The 21,583-nt window shown below is 42.6% G+C and overlaps 1 protein-coding gene across 1 annotated transcript in view; it reads left to right on the top strand.

Moving 5' to 3' along the window:
- Nucleotides 1-21,583, top strand: part of dgkb (diacylglycerol kinase, beta) — a 260,736-nt gene that overhangs the window by 158,675 nt on the left and 80,478 nt on the right. Inside the window, 2 exon segments of the mRNA XM_062062705.1 lie at nucleotides 2,153-2,173; nucleotides 2,175-2,218. Coding sequence (XP_061918689.1) covers nucleotides 2,153-2,173; nucleotides 2,175-2,218 — 65 coding nt within the window.

Genomic DNA, 21,583 nt, shown 5'->3' with positions numbered 1-21,583 from the left:
TGGTCGCTGATAAAAAAAAGCCTTGCCTGTACGGGAAGTAGCGTGACGTCGCAGGTTGAAAGGCTCCTCACATTTCCCCATTGTTTACACCAGCAGCGAGAGCGATTCGGACCGAGAAAGCGACGATGACCCCATTAATTTGAGCCAGGATGAAAGATTCGTGGATGAGGTACGTGAGAGTGAAGGACTAGAGTGCAGTGCAGGACGTATCTTTTTTCGCTCTGACCGTAACTTAGGTACAAGGGCTCATTGGATTCCACACTTTCTCCTTTTTCCATTGTGGATCACGGATTTGTATTTTAAACCACCTCAGATACTATATCCTCTTGAAAATGAGAGTCGAGAACGCGAAATGGACATTCACAGTGACTTTTATCTCCACGACAATACATCGGCGAAGCACTTTAGCTACGGAGCTAACGTGATAGCATCGGGCTTAACTGCAGATAGAAACAAAAGAAATAAACCCCTGACTGGAAGGATAGACAGAAAATCAACAATACTATTAAACCATGGACCTGTAACCACACGGTTAATGCTTTCCAGCCTAGCGAAGCTTAACAATGCTGTTGCTAACGACGCCATTGAAGCTAACTTAGCTACGGGACCTCACAGAGCTATGCTAAAAACATTAGCTATCCACCTACGCCAGCCAGCCCTCATCTGCTCATCAACACCCGTGCTCACCTGCGTTCCAGCTCACGAAGGACTTCACCCGATCATAGATGCGGTCGGCGGCTAGCGTCGGATAGCGCGTCTGCTATCCATCTCAAAGTCCTCCTGGTTGTGTTGCTGCAGCCAGCCGCTAATACCACCTACAGCTTTCTTCTTTGCAGTCTTCATTGTTCATTAAACAAATTGCAAAAGATTCACCAACACAGATGTCCAGAATACTGTGGAATTTTGCGATGAAAACAGAGCTTTTTGTATTGGATACAATACTTCCGTTTCAATGATTGACGTCACACGCATGTGTCATCATACATAGACGTTTTCAACCGGAAGTTTCGCGGGAAATTTAAAATTGCACTTTATAAGTTAACCCGGCCGTATTGGCATGTGTTGCAATGTTAAGATTTCATCATTGATATATAAACTATCAGACTGCGTGGTCGGTAGTAGTGGCTTTCAGTAGGCCTTTAATCTTTCCCAGGGTCAAACTGTCACCGTCATGAAACATTTTTTGTAAATACATTCACAACTTTACCATGTAACGTGTGATCTATATGTTCAGCAAGAACTGCTAACTTCCGATAAAAAGATCCCCTTGATCAAGAACTCAGTTGGTGTTCTGGGTGCATCTGTTAAAACCAGCCTCAGAAACCTTGATCAGTCAATGTATTTGAAGGGTCACTGTCGTCAACTGACCAAAAACAGGTTTTATCACCTTAGAAATAATTTTAAAGTGAGAAGAAATTTGTTGTCAAAATCGGATCTCGAAATGATCATTCACACGTTCATCTCATCTCGTATTGACTATTGCAATGTTGTTTTCACTTGTTTCAACAAGTCACCTCTAAAGAGACTACAGACTGTACAGAATGCAGCAGCCAGACTTTCGCCCGGTCTTCATTGGCTTCCAGTTAAATTCCGCATTGAGTTTAAGATTTTAGTCCTAACTTTCCGTACGTTGCATAGTGGGGCCCCTCAGTACATCACTGATTTGTTGTGCCCCTACACTTTGGGGCGCAGCCTTCGGTCTTCAGGCCAGGGTCTCTTAAAAATTCTGAAAACTCATTTTAAAACCCCTGTAGACCTGGCATTCCAGGCTGTAGCCCCCAGACTCTGGAATAACTTGCACCTGTCCCTCCGTGAGCTTGACTGTTGACTCTTTTAATAAACATTTGAAGACTTTGCTTTTCAGTGAAGCTTTTAGTTAAGAAACCTTTTAACTGTCTTTTTTAATCCACTTTTTATCCATTTTATAATGTTGCCCCTATTGTTTTAATGTAATAGTTGTTTAATACACCTATGTTTTGTACAGCGCTTTGTGATTTCTATCTGTAAAAAGCGCTTAATAAATAAGATTTACTTACTTACTTAGAGCGACATAGAAATCAATGCTCTCCTCACACAACTCACTGTTCTGGTCCACTAGTTTTATTTGAGCTCAGCAAATGGACGTCACCTCCCCTTTTTTGCTTCTTTTCAGGATGCTTCCATCGCACATCGTTCTCCACGTCATGAGGGAGAAGCATCCGGAGAAATTTAACAGCAGGTATGTTTGCTTCCTTTTACACTGCACACCAAAAAACACTCTTTTCTTCCACGTTCACTCAACCACCGTGCTGATGTCTGATTTAATTTTCCACAGAACAGGAAAGGGTCTTTGTAGTTGTTGGCACGCAGTAAAATTGCCCAAAATGTCTTGCTGAAAAGATGGATGGATGACTGAGAACAACTTTCTGTAGTTGGTGTTAATGTTGCAACAAAGCTGAACTACATTTTTCTCTTTGTGTTCTAAGGCACAGGTGTCAAACTCAAAGCCCGGGGGCCAGATCTGGCCCGCCACACCCTTTTATGTGGCCCGCCACGCCATTTTATTAGGGGTGTGAATCTTTGGGCACCTAATGATTTGATCCGATTCCGATTTCTGGAGTGACTATTTAATTCAGAATCAATTCTTGACTCAAAATGATTTTTGCAATGTAATATCTGGTATAATGCTTATAATAAAAATGTTTCGAAACTGGTTACAGGTTACAAAAACTCCTTTCGGTTGCATGGAAATGGCCTAAAAACATTTTTTTTATTGATTCTTGTAAAAAAAACAACTAAATTTTAACAGTTTATGAAGTGAATGAACCGATTTAAAATTAGGATGAACAAGAATCGCGACATGGATGTAAATAGATTTTTTTGTGCACCCCTACATTTTATGTGACCCGCCACATCACTTAACATTGCCAACCACTCATTTTATGTGGCCCATTACTTCATTTAAAGTGGCCCCGCCATACCATTTTATGTGTTCCGCCATAGTCATTTTACCTGGCCCGCAACGTCATTTATTGTGGCCAGCCATATAATTTTATGTTGTCTGCCAATTATTCTAATTGGCCCCCCACACCTTTTTAATGTGTTCCGCAATGTCATTTAACCTAGCCTTCCACATAATTTGATGTTGTCTGCCACATTATTCTAAGTGGCCAGCCACACCATGTTATGTGTTCCACCATGTCATTTCACCTGACCTGGCCACGTAATCTATAATGTCACGCCATGTAATTTATGGTGGTCCGCCACATCATTTTATGTTGCCTGCCACATTATTTTAAATGGTTCACCACACCATTTGATGTGTTCCGCCATGTGATTTTATCTGGTTTGCCACACCAATTTTTTGTGGCCCGCCACACTATTTATCATTTGCCATTTTATGTTGTCTGCCACATTATTCTAAGTGGCCCGCCACAACATTTTATGTGTTTTGCCATGTAATTTTATCTGGCTCACATGTACAAACCCCGTTTCCATATAAGTTGGGAAATTGTGTTAGATGTAAATATAAACGGAATACAATGATTTGCAAATCATTTTCAACCCATATTCAATTGAATGCACTACAAAGACAAGATATTTGATGTTCAAACTCATAAACTTTTTTTTTTTTTTGCAAGTAATAATTAACTTAGAATTTCATGGCTGCAACATGTGCCTAAGTAACTTGGGAAAGGGGAATGTTCACCACTGTGTTACATGGCCTTTCCTTTTAACAACACTCAGTAAATGTTTGGGAACTGAAGAGACACATTTTTGAAGCTTCTCAGGTGGAATTCTTTCCCATTCTTGCTTGATGTACAGCTTAAGTTGTTCAACAGTCCGGGGGTCTCCGTTGTGGTATTTTAGGCTTCATAATGCGCCACACATTTTCAATGGGAGACAGGTCTGGACTACAGGCAGGCCAGTCTAGTACCCGCAGGTCTTTTACTATGAAACCACGTTGATGTAACACGTGCTTGGCGTTGTCTTGCTGAAATAAGCAGGGGCGTCTATGGTAACTTGCTTGGATGGCAACATATGTTGCTCCGAAACCTGTATGTACCTTTCAGCATTAGTGGCGCCTTCACAGATGTGTAAGTTACCTAAGTCTTGGGCACTAATACACCCCCATACCATAACAGATGCTGGCTTTTCAACTTTGGCGCCTATAACAATCCGGATGGTTCGTTTCCCTCTTTGGTCCGGAGGACACGACGTCCACAGTTTCCAAAAACAATTTGAAATGTGGACTCGTCAGACCCACAGAACACTTTTCCACTTTGTATCAGTCCATCTTAGATGAGCTCAGGCCCAGCGAAGCCGACGGCGTTTCAGGGTGTTGTTGATAACGGTTTTCGCCTTGCGTAGGAGAGTTTTAACTTGCACTTACAGATGTAGCGACCAACTGTAGTTACTGACAGTGGGTTTCTGAAGTGTTCTCTGAGCCCCATGTGGTGATATCCTTTACACACTGCTGTCGCTTGTTGATGCAGTACAGCCTGAGGGATAGAAGGTCACGGGCTTAGCTGCTTACGTGCAGTGATTTCTCCAGATTCTCTGAACCCTTTGATGATATTACAGACCGTAGATGGTGAAATCCTTAAATTCCTTGCATTAGCTGGATTAGAAAAGTTTTTCTTAAACTGTTCAACAATTTGCTTACGCATTTGTTGACAAAGTGGTGATCCTCGCCCCATCCTTGTTTGTGAATGACTGAGCATTTCATGGAATCTACTTTTATACCCAATCATGGCACCCACCTGTTCCCAATTTGCCTGTTCACCTGTGGGATGTTCCAAATAAGTGTTTGATGAGCATTCCTCAACTTTATCAGTATTTATTGCCACCTTTCCCAACTTCTTTGTCACGCGTTGCTGGCATCAAATTCTAAAGTTAATGATTATTTTCACAAAAAAAAATGTTTATCAGTTTGAACATCACATTACCTGTCTTTGTAGCATATTCAACTGAATATGGGTTGAAAATGATTTGCAAATCATTGTATTCCGTTTATATTTACATCTAACACAATTTCCCAAATCATATGGAAACGGGGTTTGTAATTTATGTTGGCCCGCCATGTCATTTTATTTTGCTTGCCACATTATTCTATGTTGCCCGCCGCATCATTTACGTGGCCTTCATGCCATTTTGTGTTCCGCCATGTTATTTCATGTGCGCCACATCATGAAACATCACCCACCACATCTTTTTATCTGGCCCGCCACATTTTTTTTTATTTTACCAGGCTATCATACATTAATAGTCATATATTGACTATTTCAGGTGGCCCTCTGAGCCATAATTGCGACGTGGCCCTCAATAAAAATGAGTTTGACGCCCCTGTTCCAAGGTTCTTAAAAAGCCCCGTCTAATTAAGCCGGCGGATTGTGCGGTTTGTGTGTGTGCGGCGACAGACTGTTTAGCGTGCCCCTGATGACGAATGGACGTGCCTCGTGCATAGCTGCAGTAGATGTCTTTCACCTTTCGCAGATGAACAAATGTGGCATCTCCAGTATGTTTCCATCAATATTTAACGTCTCCCGATACGTCTCCACTAGCGCAAGGGAGTAATTGCGGCCCTAATTGAATTCGCTTGGCTAGTTCGACATAGCGGATCAGTCAGGGTGATGACACGCCGCCTCCTAATAATCCCATTTTGTACTCGTTAGCATATGCTAGGCTGCGGCTGGTGCAACATTTATCCAGCCGGCCTCTCGGATGGTGCAAGGAGGAAAGGTGGCGACGGCCATCATTCCTCCAGAACTGTAACCACCACATTTTTCTGCACTTTATTTGCCCGTCAACCTCCAGTCAATACATCCATGTTGTCTCACACCATTTTAGGCTTTTGTGAAAAATGATTGAGGTATTTTAAGAAAATTATTCTGTCTGTTATTTGAATCTGTTTAATAATTCAGGAGGGGGAATGGGTTTAGGATCTCTCTATTACACACTATCCTTTGCCACTTCAATAATGCATGATAATAGTTTCACAAGGTAGCTGAGGTTTTTGTTGGATTTGTCCACGGGGGCTCGTGACCACTGCAAGTAAAAGATACTCATCGTTAGGTTAAAGCTGCAGGCGCCCACGCAGGAAGTGGACATGGACAAAAGCGCAAAATGCATTTTCTTTCCCCATTTTATTATAACAAAACTTGAAATATGCATGCATTTGTTGACTTTTTCAGAATTATTTTTTTGTTTAATTGTTATAACATACAGAGTATATAAAAAATAGGATTGTCCCAATACAACTTTTTTTTTACTTCCGAAACAATACAAATATTGGGACCTTGAGTATTGGCCGATACTGATATTGACCCAATACAATATCAGCAGGAATCATATAAACTTTTATTTTGTTGTGTGTAATGTTGGAAAAGTTTAGTCACTGCTGGACTCTAGAAAGAGGTTCCGCAGCCTCTGAAGCAGAACCTCCAGGTTCTGTAACAGCTTCTTCCCTCAGGCCGTAAGACTCTTGAACGCATCATAATAATCCCCTCAATTCCCCCCAAAAAAGAATTAACTCGCTGGATTATAAAGACAATATAACATATATCCATAAACCTGGATGCATATGCAAAAGTGCAATATATTTATCTGTACAGTAATCTATTTATTTATATCTGCACCTTATTGCTTTTTTATCCTGCACTACCATGAGCTAATGCAACGAAATTTCGTTCTTATCTGTACTGTAAAGTTCAAATTTGAATGACAATAAAAAGGAAGTCTAAATCTAAGTCTAAAAGGTTTGATCAAGTAAAATGTATCAAACAGAGAACAATGGTAGGTATGAAAAACACTAATCTATTTATCATTAACCAACTGAAATGGACTTAGGCTTTCTTTAAGTTGAAGTAGAGGGGTACTTGTTTTTAAGCGAAACCTAATGGTGACAATAATTCATTAAGTTAAAAGAGAACTGCATTTTGGGGGAATTTTGCCTATCATTCACAATCCTTATGTAAGACAAGAATCAATTGTTTTTTTGCATTCTAATTCATAAAATATGGCAAGTACGAGGTGGCTAACAATGCAGCTAATGGGAGTACACTATTCCGGCCATAAGGCTCTTTAAGAAAAAACACACCCAAAAACCGCCAACCAACAATACTCGATTTACATTTCGTGATCTGAATATTAACCAAGTATTAGCGAAATTGTTATTATAAGCGCTAAGGCTGAGGAACTACTTTCTCTATGCCGTGATCACGGTTAGCTAACTAGCTTATACTGCTATATTGAGCGGGTGAGCTGCTGTGTTGACTCTGAATTGGTGAAAGTTGATTGTAGATTGTAAACCATGCCTCTCACCTGGATTGTAGAAGGTTGTGAACATAAACCGGAAGTTGGTCAACTTTGACAGCCAACTTAGACCCGGATAGGGCGAGAAAGACACATAAAGATGCTTGTTTGCACCCACATTTTCTGTACCGACCTGCGTAAGAATTCTGATTAATTCTTCAACCAAACGGCAAAATATGAACATAGCAGACGTTGTAAAGTAAGTGATTGTTTTATTATGTTCATAGTTTGTATCTTGTTCCCAAAGTAGTCTTTTTTGTCTCTCATGGAGTCTGCCATGAGTAATATTGTTGTTTTTGTTGAAGGTAATAGCAAAGGTTGTGATGCGTCTGTAAAATGAATACGCCGCTTTATGCTTAAAATGAGCAAAATGTGTAAATATTACATGTTATTATGAATGTGCCTGGTACTACATTACATATGTACTTACGTATATAAAACGTGGATGGAGGTGTTTTACTTGACGTTAGGACTCCTATTAGCTCCATTGTTAGCTGACATTTATTTACAAGTTAAAATGCATTAAAAAAAAATCTTGTGTGTGCTTGTTTCACTCAAGGATTGTAAATGATAGGCAGAATAAATTAAAAAAAGCAGTTTCCCTTTCAGCTTCAGTAAGTTGAAAGATATGGAAACATTAATTACTGGATATTTTATATTACGCTTCTGCCTTGCATACTCTGTCTGTGTAAGTAATAATCAACTAGGGATGATACTCAAAACCGATTTTCCCGGTTGTTCGATAAGAAAAGAACCGAGTCCTCGGACTCAAATCCCTTTTTGAGAACCGGTACCTGTTATCGAGACCACTATAGTAAAGAAAAAGAGTTGGTTCTTTATTAGAATCCCTGGGAACGAATCCCGTCCCGACAAGAAATGCCCCGAGGGACATCACAAGAAATGACGTCACGTAGCTCAGTCATTAGGCGCAGATAGGGAAAGCAGGAAAAACAATGGACGGGAAAAAGCGCTCCAAGGTGTAATAAAGTTCAAAACAAAAGGTACAATCCAATGAATAACTTTACTGAGGGATTTCAGCAGGGTACAAACACATGACGAACACCAACCGGAAACATAGCAACTAGGCTAGCAACGCACCTCCTTTACGGCAGCTGTCGCAACGTCCTTAAAGCAACCGCAGCACATACATATATATACAACATATATGACATGACATCTCCCTTTTTTAACTTTTGTTTTTCTTTCCTTGTAAACAAAACAAAATTACACTGTATATGTGTTGTCTGTCTAATTATAAATAATGCAGACGAGGCGTGTCGGCTGAGTTCTTGACGTTTACTCACAGCGTGCTCATAACCTCATTCTTAGATGCCGGGTGGCGACATGCAACAACACTTTTCGGGGCTACCGCGCATGCTTGTCACTCCCGTTGCATGCTGGGTAGTGTAGTTGTTATATTCCCTAGCTCATAACATCACATCTTTCCCCCTATAAAGAAATAATGTTAACTCAATAAAGTGTATTTCTTTTTTTAGCTTTAACTTTTCATTTTTTAGCATTGTAACCACATTTGCAAACAACTTTTCTCTTCATAGAATTTTCTTCCAATAAAGAAATAAAGTGCAAAAATGTCAAAGCATCATAACAAACAGTTATGTCAAATAGCAGCAGAAGTGCACTTTTTGGAGAGCTGTATTATTTTCAGTTTTGTGCCCAAGGGACTGATCTAATTTAACACTATATTATTATGTATACACCTATAGTGATCACAGAGACAGGTTGTCTCCAAATGTTAAGATTTAAATTTGTATGAACAGGAAACTCACAACACACTATTTTTGGAATTAGACCAGAATGCTCCATCGTCAATACAAATACAAAAGAACAAACAAGTAACTAATGCGTAGGGGAAAAAAAGTGCAAATAGCGAAAAATAATAAATTCAGTTATTTACATGGAATTTGAGTTTGCAAAATTGAGCATGAACTTACTTGAGCACAAGTTAATTAAGGACTAAAGGCCAAATAAGAAATATTGGTGTATTCTGCTGACAGTAATCTGCTTGTCCCATAAGTGTCACTTCTATACATTGACCTTAAAGACACTGAATATTTCATCATTTTTAATTGGCTAACATCTCCCAGTAATTATAAGCGGAGGAGATTTTGTTGATGGAATGTAAAAAAGGCACAAGACTAACCCCCACCTCCCCACCCTCCCTCACTGCCTTCCTTTGCTCGTCGCGTCCTATCCATCTTCTGTATTTGCACCTTGGGGTGATTACCAGGACCAAGGTGTGAAGATTTGACACTCTGCAGATAGATTCATTTACTGACACTGCCGGACCTGGAGGTGATAATGAGGTCGAGGATTAAAAGCAGACAATCAGTCGGCCCGTGACGAAGGCCCTCGTCTTCCCCCCCCTTCAACACCAGAAATCCTCTGCTATGCTTTCTTTAAAACACATTCCCCCATGCAGCATTTTTTGCTGATCTCTCATGTAATTACGCACTAATCTGTGACTCCGAGGGGGAAAAGGAAGGATGGCAGAAGAATAAAGAAATAGGCAGGTTTGTAAAGTTTGAACCCTCAGGCTTTTTTACCGTGCCGTTATTAATGAATTAAGTTCTACCGCTGCTTCACTTTTGTGCCACTGTTTGTCGTTCTTGGTAAGTTTCAACTGGAATTTTCAACTAAATATCCTATTTTTACAGTTGTACACATCAAAAGAGAGTTTGACCCAAATTCCTAAATTCTGTAGAAGTGTTAAGTTTGTATTTGTATTTTTTAATTAGAGGTGAAACGATCCAATATTCGATCCATCCGATATTAGCCTAAAAACTAGTATAGGATTACATGAGTTTACATATGAAATGCCCGATGTCAGCGTTACGATACAAACGGTCCTGCAGCGTGTTGCACAAAGCTGGACATCTAAATGTCCTCCAATAACACACAAGGTTGTTTTTTTTCTTGTATTTTAGTCAAGTCATTTACAAAAGGTAAACATGCTTGGCTATAGGCTACTCGGAGCAAGCAGCTACACTACTGCTAAGCACACAATAGCACACAAGCTAGACATAAGTAATAAGTGTCCATATGTAACACGTTTGCATTCTAAATCAGAACATTTGTCAATATAAACAAGTATCAAATAACATACACAAATTCTCCAAGGCAGAAGTGTATTAAAAGGTATCCAGTAAAAAATGGGCCCACATTATTCAACTTACTGCGTCAAGACTAGGGATGTTTGATAAGAAATTATCGAGTTCGAGCCTATTATCGAATCCTCTTATCGAACCGATACCTTATCGGTTCTCTTATCGAGTCCAGATAGGTTGTTGTATATGGAAAAAAACACACAATATTTGGTTTAACAAATCACTTCACATTCTCTACTGCTCGCTACTATAGTATTACCATATCTGAGTTATTGTGCAGAAATAACTACAAATATGCGCTACATTCGTTAACCGTGTTACAAAAAAGATCAATTAGACTGATACATATTGATGGATATAGAGAACATACAAACACTTTATTTATTGAGTCAAAAATATTAAAGTTCGATGATTTGGTAAAATTGCAAACAGCTAAAATGATGTGGAATTAAATGATGGAATGGATTAAGTAAAGAAGTTAAACCATACTTCCCAACCCTCCCGTTTTTAGCGGGAGACTCCCGGTATTCAGCGCCTCTCCCGATAACCTCCCGGCAGAAATTTTCTCCCGACAAACTCCCGGTATTCAGCCGGAGCTGGAGGCCACGCCCCCTCCAGCTCAATGCAGACCTGAGTGGGGACAGCCTGTTCTCACGTCCGCTTTCCCACAATATAAACAGCTTTCCTGCCCAATGACGTCATAACATCTACGGCTTTTAGAGAGTAGAGTGCACAACTGCGCACACATCAAGGAGAAGAAGCAGAAGAACGATGAAGTTACAGACATGGCGACGCCGTCGACGAGCAAGATGAAGAAATACGCTTGCAAGTTCCAAAACGAATGGAAACAAGAATTTCAGTTCATCCAGGACAGTTCGAAGGGGAAGGGGTATGTAATTATGTTGCCTGTACATTTTGTAAAACAGACTTCTCCATTGAACACGGTGGCCGAGTCATGAACGGAGAAGAAGTTAAACAGGACAATACTGCCATCTACTGGATAGCCCCCAGAACACTGAAATTCAAGTATTTATTTTATTTATATGTATAATAAAATAAATATATATACATATATATATATAGCTAGAATTCACTGAAAGTCAAGTATTTTCATACATATATATATATATATATATATATATATATATATATATATATATATATATATATATATATATATATATACATATATATATATATATATATATATATATATATATATATATATATATATATATATATATATATATATATCAATCATCATCATCATCATCGGCATCGCAGTCTCGGAAGACCATTGATTTCCTGTGCCTCGGAGTCAGGTCTTGTCACAGCGTCTCCTGTGGCTGTGTAGGCCAATTCGTGAGAGACATTCCCGGCCGCAGATGTCACATATCCAGACCGGTCCCATAGATGTTGCCGGTGTCACAGAGCCCTGTTTCTTTCTCTTTGCCCTCTTAGCCTCATGGTGTTGGGCCAGGGTGGTTTCTGACTTGAGCAGCCCGCTGCGGAGTGCCTGCTGCCAATGACGGCGGTCCTGGGCTGCATCTTCCCAGCTGTTGGGGCTGATGTCAAAAGACTTGAGGTCCTGTTTGCAGACGTCCTCGTAACGCAGCTGGGGACGGCCTATCTGCCTCTTGCCAGTTGTGAGTTCAGCATAGAGGATGTCCTTTGGGATTCGCCCATCGTCCATCCGCCGGACATGGCCCAGCCAGCGGAGACGTCGCTGCCTCAGTAGGGAGCACATGCTGGGAAGCTGTGCTCTTTCTAGGACTGATTGGTTTGTGATCCTGTCCCTCCAGGTGATGCCCAGTAGACGCCTAAGGCAGCGAAGATGGAAGATGTTTAGCCGCCGCTCTTGGTGGGAGTATAGGGTCCAGGTTTCACTACCGTACAGTAGAGTGCTGGTGACACAGGCTCTGTACACTTGCACCTTAGTGTGGATAGTGAGCTTGCGGTTTTCCCATACTCTCGCTGTAAGCTTCCCAAAAGTTGAGGCAGCTTTTCCGATGCGGCCACTGAGTTCGGCATCGAGTGACAGGTTGTCGGTGATGGTGGAACCGAGGTAGGTGAAGGTGTTTACGACTTCCAGGGTGTGGATGGTGTCTCGTAAGCCTTCCCAGTACTGCTGGGCAGAGCTGCACTGGGGTAGTTGGTGGAGGGATTCCTCTAAGGCACGGTTGAAGGAAGCAGTTTTAGTTGGATCGGCTGCTTTGCTGCAATCCACACGGGGGGGGGGGGGGGGGGGGGGGGGGGGGGGGGGGGGGGGTCCTTTAGGTTTGGCTCTGTAGATAATTTTTGTCTGCAGTTTGACTTTACAGCAGACGAGGGAGTGATCGGTGTCACAGTCTGCACTGTGAAAGGTACAAGTTTGGAGGACACTTCTGAGGTCAGAGCGCCGTGTTATGATCAGGTCCAACTGGTGCCAGTGGCCAGATCTTGGGTGTCTCCAGGAGACTTTGTGGCGGGGTTTGGACTGAAAGTATGAGTTAGTGATGCAGAGATTATGAAATGTGCAGAACTCAAGGAGACGCTGCCCATTCTCGTTCATTCTACCAATGCCATGGTAACCCAAGCAAGATGGCCAGGAGTTATGATCTGAGCCAACTCTTGCGTTAAAGTCACCAAGCAAGTAGAGCTGATCTTGTTTGGGGATGTTTCTCACAGTCGCCTCAAGCTCATCATAGAATTTGTCCTTTATTTCGTGGGAGGAGCTAAGTGTTGGTGCATACACACTCACCAGGTGGACAGGTCCCATGGTGGTGTTAAGGCAGAGGGTTAAAATTCTCTCTGATCCACCTATAGGTAGTACTATTGCTTCTAGTAGAGTGTTCTTGATTGGAAAGCCAACTCCGCATTCTCTGGTTTCACCCGGAGGCTTCCCCTGCCAGAAGAAGGTATAATTTCTTTCTCTCAGTGAGCCTGATGAGAGGAGTCGGGTTTCCTGAAGGGTAGAGATGTCTGTTCGTCGCTTCAGGAGTTTGTTGTTAATGACTGCAGTCTTGCGCTTAAATCGAGCAGGTTGTCAGTTAGTCCGGGGGTCATGGTTCTGACGTTCCAGCATCCCAGACGTAGTGCTGGAGTCTTTGTTTTATTTGTTTTGCTTGGTGCAAGGTTTACAGCCCACTTGTCAGGAAGAGTCCCTTAGCTTCATGCACCCAATGAAGCAGGCAGGCTGTGGCGGAACAGCACCTAATTGGCTGGGGGCTGCCCAGCTTGAGGCGGGCGGTAGCTGTCCAGTAAAATGAAACATCTCTCCCACCGATGGAGGTAGCCCCTGGCGCCCATCCCTACGCCAAACGAGAAAGGGCTTATAACCGGTAACTGCTGACCTCCCGTGTTGTGCCTTCACTGCACAGTGAAGCTGGAGTTTTCTCTCCAGGGCACAAGAGGCCTGGGCAAGGTGTATGGAGATCCTGTGTTGCCCAAGCAACATGGCCCCCCTCTCTGCCTTGCTGACGTTGTCCAAAGGAATGGAAAACCAATACATTTGGCGTCAGTTCGGCTGTAGGACATGCCAGAACAGTGCTTCACACACTGAACCACCTAACGGAGTCCAGGCCGGGTTTTCTGTTGGGGTTTGCTCCCTTAGCCTTTTCCATTCCAGATGATACCCACAAGGCAGTGGAAGGGGGTTGGGGGGGGTTCTATTTAACCCATAGATGGGGCAGTGGTTGGCGGACGCCAGGGCGTGTCCACACACCGGTGGGCCTGCACGCCTCGCCTCTGGGGCCCACTGCTGCTCCGAGATCCCCTACAGTTTAGCCTGCGTCCGCAAAGACGCAGTTACCGTGCGTGGCCACGAGGAGGCACCACAGGAGTCTTGGTGGTGGAGAGGCTTTGTACCAGCAGGAGGAGGCTTACGCACTCGGCTCCTCTTTTCACCCACCCAGGGACTAGCTGGCGGCGATAGCTGTAAGCAGAGAGTAGCAAGCAGGGGCAGCATGCAGCATGCACTAACTACAAGCACTACTGCCACAAATCTAACGCACTGACGCATCACACGCACCCTGTGCGCGAGCACTCACACACACACACACACACATATATATATATATATATATATATATATATATATATATGAAATACTTGAGTTGGTGAATTCTAGCTGTAAATATACTCCCCTATTAACCACGCCCTTAACCACGCCCCCACCCCGACCGCGCCCCCCCCACCTGATACTGTACTGATATGATCCAGTTTAAGAGGTTGTTCAAATGAATAGTGCTTACAAAGTACAAAGAAGAAGAATTATGAGAAATACTTTCAACCTTATTGAAAATAAGATATTCTTCATCTCAGTATATTAATAATGACTGAATTAATTAATTACATATTACAAAACTGTTGTATATACTAATTCACAGATATTTTATTATAAAAAGGTCAGTACATGATGTATATATTTGTAAACGCTATGAAGTGGGAAAGGGGTAGGATTAAATAAGCTTTACTTCTTCCTACTCCTGTAAAGTGAAATTATATTAAACTGTGATGTATTATACTGTAAGTGTGTTCATGTTCCAAATAAACTAAAGAAATAAAGAAAGCACTAGTTTATTAGACTGCGATGATGTGGTGACTTGTCCATGGTGTACCCCGCCTTCCGCCCGATTGTAGCTGAGATAGGCTCCAGCGCCCCCGCGACCTCGAAGGGAATAAGCGGTAGAAAATGGATGGATGGATGGATAGTTTATTAGACAGACTTGCAAACTTTGTCGTGGTGTAGGCTACAAGATAACGTTAACGTTATCAGACACATACAAAAAGGCTCATGTTAACGTTACCGTTAGCCGCTGACTATGCTTAGGTAACGTTAGTCTGGCTAACATTACTGCAGTCCTGGTTGACATAAGAGGTAACGTTACTACAAGTGAGCAGATATGGAAATTAAACGGCAACAGTTAACGTTAGTTACTCACCGGCGTCACCGCCAATGTAGCTGGGACTTGGGCAGCTGGCAGAAGAAGAGGGGCGTTCTTCGTCGTCTCGACTTTGGACAGCTAGCGCGTCATCTGTGGTCACCGAATCTGTGCCCGCCCTCTCCTTCGTGGAGAGCAGAAAAGAAACGGCAGATCAACTGGTCTAAAAGGGGGGTCTATTTAAAGTCTAGAGTATACAAATTAGTTTTAAGATGGGACTTAAAGGCTTACTGAAACCCACTACTACCGACCACGCAGTCTGATAGTTTATATATCAATGATGAAATCTTAACATTGCAACATATGCCAATACGGCCGGGTTAACTTATAAAGTGCAATTTTAAATTGCCCGCTAAACTTCCGGTTGAAAACGTCTATGTATGATGACGTATGCGCGTGACGTCAATCGTTAAAACGGAAGTATTCGGACACATTGTATCCAATACAAAAAGCTTGGTTTTCATCGCAAAATTCCACAGTATTCTGAACATCTGTGTTGGTGAATCTTTTGCAATTTCTTTAATGAACAATGAAGACTGAAAAGAAGAAAGCTTTAGGTGGGATCGGTGTATTAGCGGCTGGCTGAAGCAACACAACCAGGAGGACTTTGACTTGGATAGCAGACGCGCTATCCGACGCTAGCCGCCGACCGCATCGATGATCGGGTGAAGTCCTTTGTCGCTCCGTCGATCGCTGGAACGCAGGTGAGCACGGGTGTTGATGAGCAGATGAGGGCTGGCTGGCGTAGGTGGATAGCTAATGTTTTTAGCATAGTTCTGTGAGGTCTCGTTGCTAAGTTTGCTTCAATGGCATCGTTAGCAACAGCATTGTTAAGCTTCGCCAGGCTGGAAAGCATTAACCGTGTAGTTACAGGTCCATGGTTTAATAGTATTGTTGATTTTCTGTCTATCCTTCCAGTCAGGGGTTTATTTATTTTGTTTCTATCTGCAGTTAAGCCGGATGCTATCACGTTAGCTCCGTAGCTAAACTGTTTCGCCGATGTATTGTCGTGGAGATAAAAGTCACTGTGAATGTCCATTTCGCGTTCTCGACTCTCATTTTCAAGAGGATATAGTATCCGAGGTGGTTTAAAATACAAACCCCGTTTCCATATGAGTTGGGAAATTGTGTTAGATGTAAATATAAACGGAATACAATGATTTGCAAATCACTTTCAACCCATATTTAGTTGAATATGCTACAAAGACAACATATTTGATGTTCAATCTGATAAAAAAAAATAAAAAAAAAGGTGTGCAAATAATCATTAACTTTAGAATTTGATGCCAGCAACACGTGACAAAGAAGTTGGGAAAGGTGGCAATAAATACTGATAAAGTTGAGGAATGCTCATCAAACACTTATTTGGAACATCCCACAGGTGAACAGGCAAATTGGGAACAGGTGGGTGCCATGATTGGGTATAAAAGTAGATTCCATGAAATGCTCAGTCATTCACAAACAAGGATGGGGCGAGGGTCACCACTTTGTCAACAAATGCGTGAGAAAATTGTTGAACAGTTTAAGAAAAACCTTTCTCAACCAGCTATTGCAAGGAATTTAGGGATTTCACCATCTACTGTCCGTAATATCATCAAAAGGTTCAGAGAATTTGGAGAAATCATTGCATGTAAGCAGCTAAGCCCGTGACCTTCGATCCCTCAGCCTGTACTGCATCAACAAGCGACATCAGTGTGTAAAGGATATCACCACATGGGCTCAGGAACACTTCAGAAACCCACTGTCAGTAACTACAGTTGGTCGCTACATCTGTAAGTGCAAGTTAAAACTCTCCTATGCAAGGCGAAAACCGTTTATCAACAACACCCAGAAACGTCGTCGGCTTCGCTGGGCCTGAGCTCATCTAAGATGGACTGATACAAAGTGGAAAAGTGTTCTGTGGTCTGACGAGTCCACATTTCAAATTGTTTTTGGAAACTGTGGACGTCGTGTCCTCCGTACCAAAGAGGAAAAGAACCATCCGGATTGTTATAGGCGCAAAGTTGAAAAGCCAGCATCTGTGATGGTATGGGGGTGTTTTAGTGCCCAAGACATGGGTAACTTACACATCTGTGAAGGCGCCATTAATGCTAAAAGGTACATACAGGTTTTGGAGCAACATATGTTGCCATCCAAGCAACGTTACCATGGACGCCCCTTACCCAGGACATCGAGGACTGCTTTGAGGCGAAAAAGAAGGCCGGTGCCGTCTTCATAGACCTGACTGCTGCCTATGACACAGTCTGGCACCGCGGCCTCACCTGCAAACTTCTCCGCCTGCTTCCAGACAGGCACATGGTCAAAATGATCATGGCGCTTGTCTGGAACCGCAGCTTTACTCTCACCACCAGTAACGGAGATAAAAGCAGGTTGCGGCGCCTGAAAAATGGCGTCCCCCAGGGATCTGTCCTGGCTCCCCTCCTGTATAACATCTATACATACGACCTGCCTGCCACAGTCTCACGGAGGTTCGCATACGCAGACGATCTCGCGCTGCTGCACTCCGACAGGGACTGGCAGGCCTTGGAGGGAACTCTAAGCCAGGACATGGAGACTTTAGTGGCTTACCTCCATAACTGGAGATTGAAGCTCAGCGAATCCAAGACGGTGACACAAGCTTTCCACCTATACAATTGGGAAGCGGATCGTGAGATCAGGTTCGAGGTGCGGAAGCCGGATGGGGCTTCCCTTACCCTATGCCGGCCTCGTCCTACACCTGAAGACCCTCGTCCTGACCCTAAATACCTTGGGGTCACCCTGGACAGGTCGCTCACTTTCCGTAAACACCTCTTGGCAACACGCAAGAAACTCAACACCCGCGTCTCACTGCTGAGACGGTTGGTCGGGTCCGGTTGGGGTGCCGGGGCAAAAACTCTGCGAACAGCAGCACTTGCCCTGGTCTACTCAACTGCTGAGTACTGCGCACCTGTCTGGGCGCGCAGTGCTCACTCTAAACAACTTGATGTCCCGATCAACGAAGCCTTGCGTGTTATCACTGGATGCCTGCGCCCCACCCCTGTGGAGCTACTGCCCATCTTAGCAGGCATCCAACCCGCTGAGCTTCGTCGCCAAGGTGCTGTAGCAACTCTGGCGGGCCGGGCAAACATGGATGAGAACCACCTGCTCCATGAAAGGCTCACACTCTCCTCAGAGCCAACGCCCCGCCTCCCCTCCAGAGACCCACTGGTACCAGCCGCCCTGAAGCTCCTGCAGCAATGCAGTGACAACAACATCAGGGCGGCTCACTGGGCGAATCACAAATGGAGCACGGACCTGGAGCATACCATCTCCTCCAGACTCCGTGACTTCATACCTGACACCGGCTCAATACCAGGCCTCTCACTACCACGAGTGGCCTGGGTGAGGCTTAACCGCCTCCGAACTGGTGTCGGTCGCTTTCGCTCAAACATGTTCCAGTGGGGCTTAGCACCTAACGCGACGTGTGAGTGTGGCGCGGAGGAGCAGACTGCCGACCACGTGATCCTGCGTTGCCCGATTTATCGTGCTCCTAATGGTTTGCGTGGCCTGGCGGACCTGGATGACTGCTCGGTGACCTGGCTCACTTCTGTGTGTCCTGACATATGAACGGGAGGGCCCCCCGGGCCTGGGGTGGTAAAAGGCATAGACCCTCGGCCTCAGGTCCGGGTGCCGGAAAACAGCTGCCCATACGATGAAGAAGATGGACGCCCCTGCTTATTTCAGCAAGACAATGCCAAGCCACGTGTTACATCAACATGGCTTCATAGTAAAAGAGTGCGGGTACTAGACTGGCCTGCCTGTAGTCCAGACCTGTCTCCCATTGAAAATGTGTGGCGCATTATGAAGCCTAAAATACCACAACTGAGACCCCCGGACTGTTGAACAACTTAAGCTGTACATTAAGCAAGAATGGGAAAGAATTCCACCTGAGAAGCTTAAAAAATGTGTCTCCTCAGTTCCCAAACGTTTACTGAGTGTTGTTTAAAGGAAAGGCCATGTAACGCAGTGGTGAAAATGCCCTTTCCCAACTACTTTGGCCATGAAATTGTAAGTTAATTATTATTTGCAAAAAAAAAATAAAGTTTATGAGTTTGAACATCAAATATCTTGTCTTTGTAGTGCATTCTAATGAATATGGGTTGAAAAGGATTTGCAAATCATTGTATTCCATTTATATTTACATCTAACACAATTTCCCAACTCATATGGAAACAGGGTTTGTACAAATCTGTGATCCACAATAGAAAAAGGAGAAAGTGTGGAATCCAATGAGCCAGCTTGTACCTAAGTTACGGTCAGAGCGAAAAAAGATACGTCCTGCACTGCACTCTAGTCCTTCACTTTCACGTTCCTCATCCACGAATCTTTCATCCTGGCTCAAATTAATGGGGTAATCGTCGCTTTCTCGGTCCGAATCGCTCTCGTTGCTGGTGTAAACAATGGGGAAATGTGAGGAGCCTTTCAACCTGTGACGTCACGCTACTTCCGGTACAGGTAAGGCTTTTTTTTATCAGCGACCAAAAGTTGCGAACTTTATCGTCGATGTTCTCTACTAAATCCTTTCAGCAAAAATATAGCAATATCGCAAAACGATCAAGTATGACACATAGAATGGATCTGCTATCCCCGTTTAAATTTAAAAAAATCATTTCAGTAGGCCTTTAAGTGCTTCTACTGAGGTAGCATCTCTAACTCTAATTATATATATATATATATATATATATATATATATATATATATATATATATATATATATATATATATATATATATATTAAATATATATATATATATATATATATATATATATATATATATATATATATATATATATATATATATATATATACACAGGTATATATATATATATACATTTAAAGCCACCACGTTTTTGAAAAAGTTTCATTATAATTATTATACCAAATAATAAATTGCGAGAATCGGTTTGTATCATCTTATACTATGTGCATTAGCTCTGGCACCCCCCGCGACTTCGAAAGTGACAAGTGGTAGAAAATAAAAATTAAAAAAAAACATGAAGTTGGAACGTTGTGAAAATCAGAATAAAAACAGAATATATTGATTTGCAAATCCTTTTCAACCTACAATTTAGTTGAATAGACTGCAAAGACAACATACTTAATGTTCGAACTGGTAAACTTTATTGTTTGCAAATTTTAGCTCATTGGGAATTTGATGCCTGCAACATGTTGTTTGCGTGAGCAAATTGTCGAACAGTTTAAGAACATTTCTCAACGAGCTATTTGTATCATCAAAAGGTTCAGAGAATCTGGAGAAATCACTGCACGAAAGCGGCAAGGCTGAAAACCAACATTGAATGCCCGTGACCTTCAATCCCTCAGGCGATACTGCATCAAAAAGCGACATCAGTATGTAAAGGATATCACCACATGAGCTCAGTAACACTTCAGAAAACCACTGTCAGTAACTACAGTTCGTCGCTACATCTGTAAGTACGGCGTGGCGAGGTTGGGAGAGTGGCCGTGCCAGCAATCTGAGGGTTACTGGTTCAATTCCCACATTCTACCATCCTATTCACGTCTGTTGTGTCCTTGAGCAAGACACTTCACCCTTGCTCCTGATGGGTCCTGGTTAGCGCCGTGAATGGCAGCTCCCGCCATCAGTGTGTGAATGTGTGTGTGTGAATGGGTGAATGTGGTAATAATGTCAAAGCGCTTTGAGTTCCTTAGAAAGGTAGAAAAGCGCTATACAAGTACAACCCATTTACCATTTACAAGTTACAACTCTACTATTTAAAGCGAAAGCCATTTATCAACAACACCCAGAAACGCTGCCGGCTTCGCATTGTATTCAGTTTTTATTTACGATTTACACAACGTGCCAACTTCACTGGTTTTGGGTTTTGTAGATGGATGGATGGATGTCATGTGCACTGGACCAGTAAAATCACAGCATAAGGAATTACCTACTGCACTGTTTAAATAAAAATATGTACTTGTTTTCCCATTTGTTTTAGCGCAGAGAAGTGCACGTCAATACATTTGGTAAATCTTTATATTTTATGAACCGTCCCTTTAAAAAATATATATTACAAAGAAACCTATGACTTTGTAGCGTGTGTGATGTGTATGTTACAAATAATCCAAGTGAGTGTACAAGGGCACCGCCAGACATACCTGCTATAGAATGTAAACGGGAATATAATTTAGAGTAGTCAGTGTACAGTTTGTATGGCGCAGATGTGTTATCCACTATATGCCAGTGTATTGATATATTTTTGGAG

This window comes from Entelurus aequoreus, linkage group LG11, assembly GCF_033978785.1.
Source record: "Entelurus aequoreus isolate RoL-2023_Sb linkage group LG11, RoL_Eaeq_v1.1, whole genome shotgun sequence".
NCBI classification, from domain to species: domain Eukaryota; kingdom Metazoa; phylum Chordata; class Actinopteri; order Syngnathiformes; family Syngnathidae; genus Entelurus; species Entelurus aequoreus.
The sequence above is the reverse complement of the archived record's forward strand: the minus strand, read 5'-3'. Positions and strand labels throughout refer to the sequence as shown.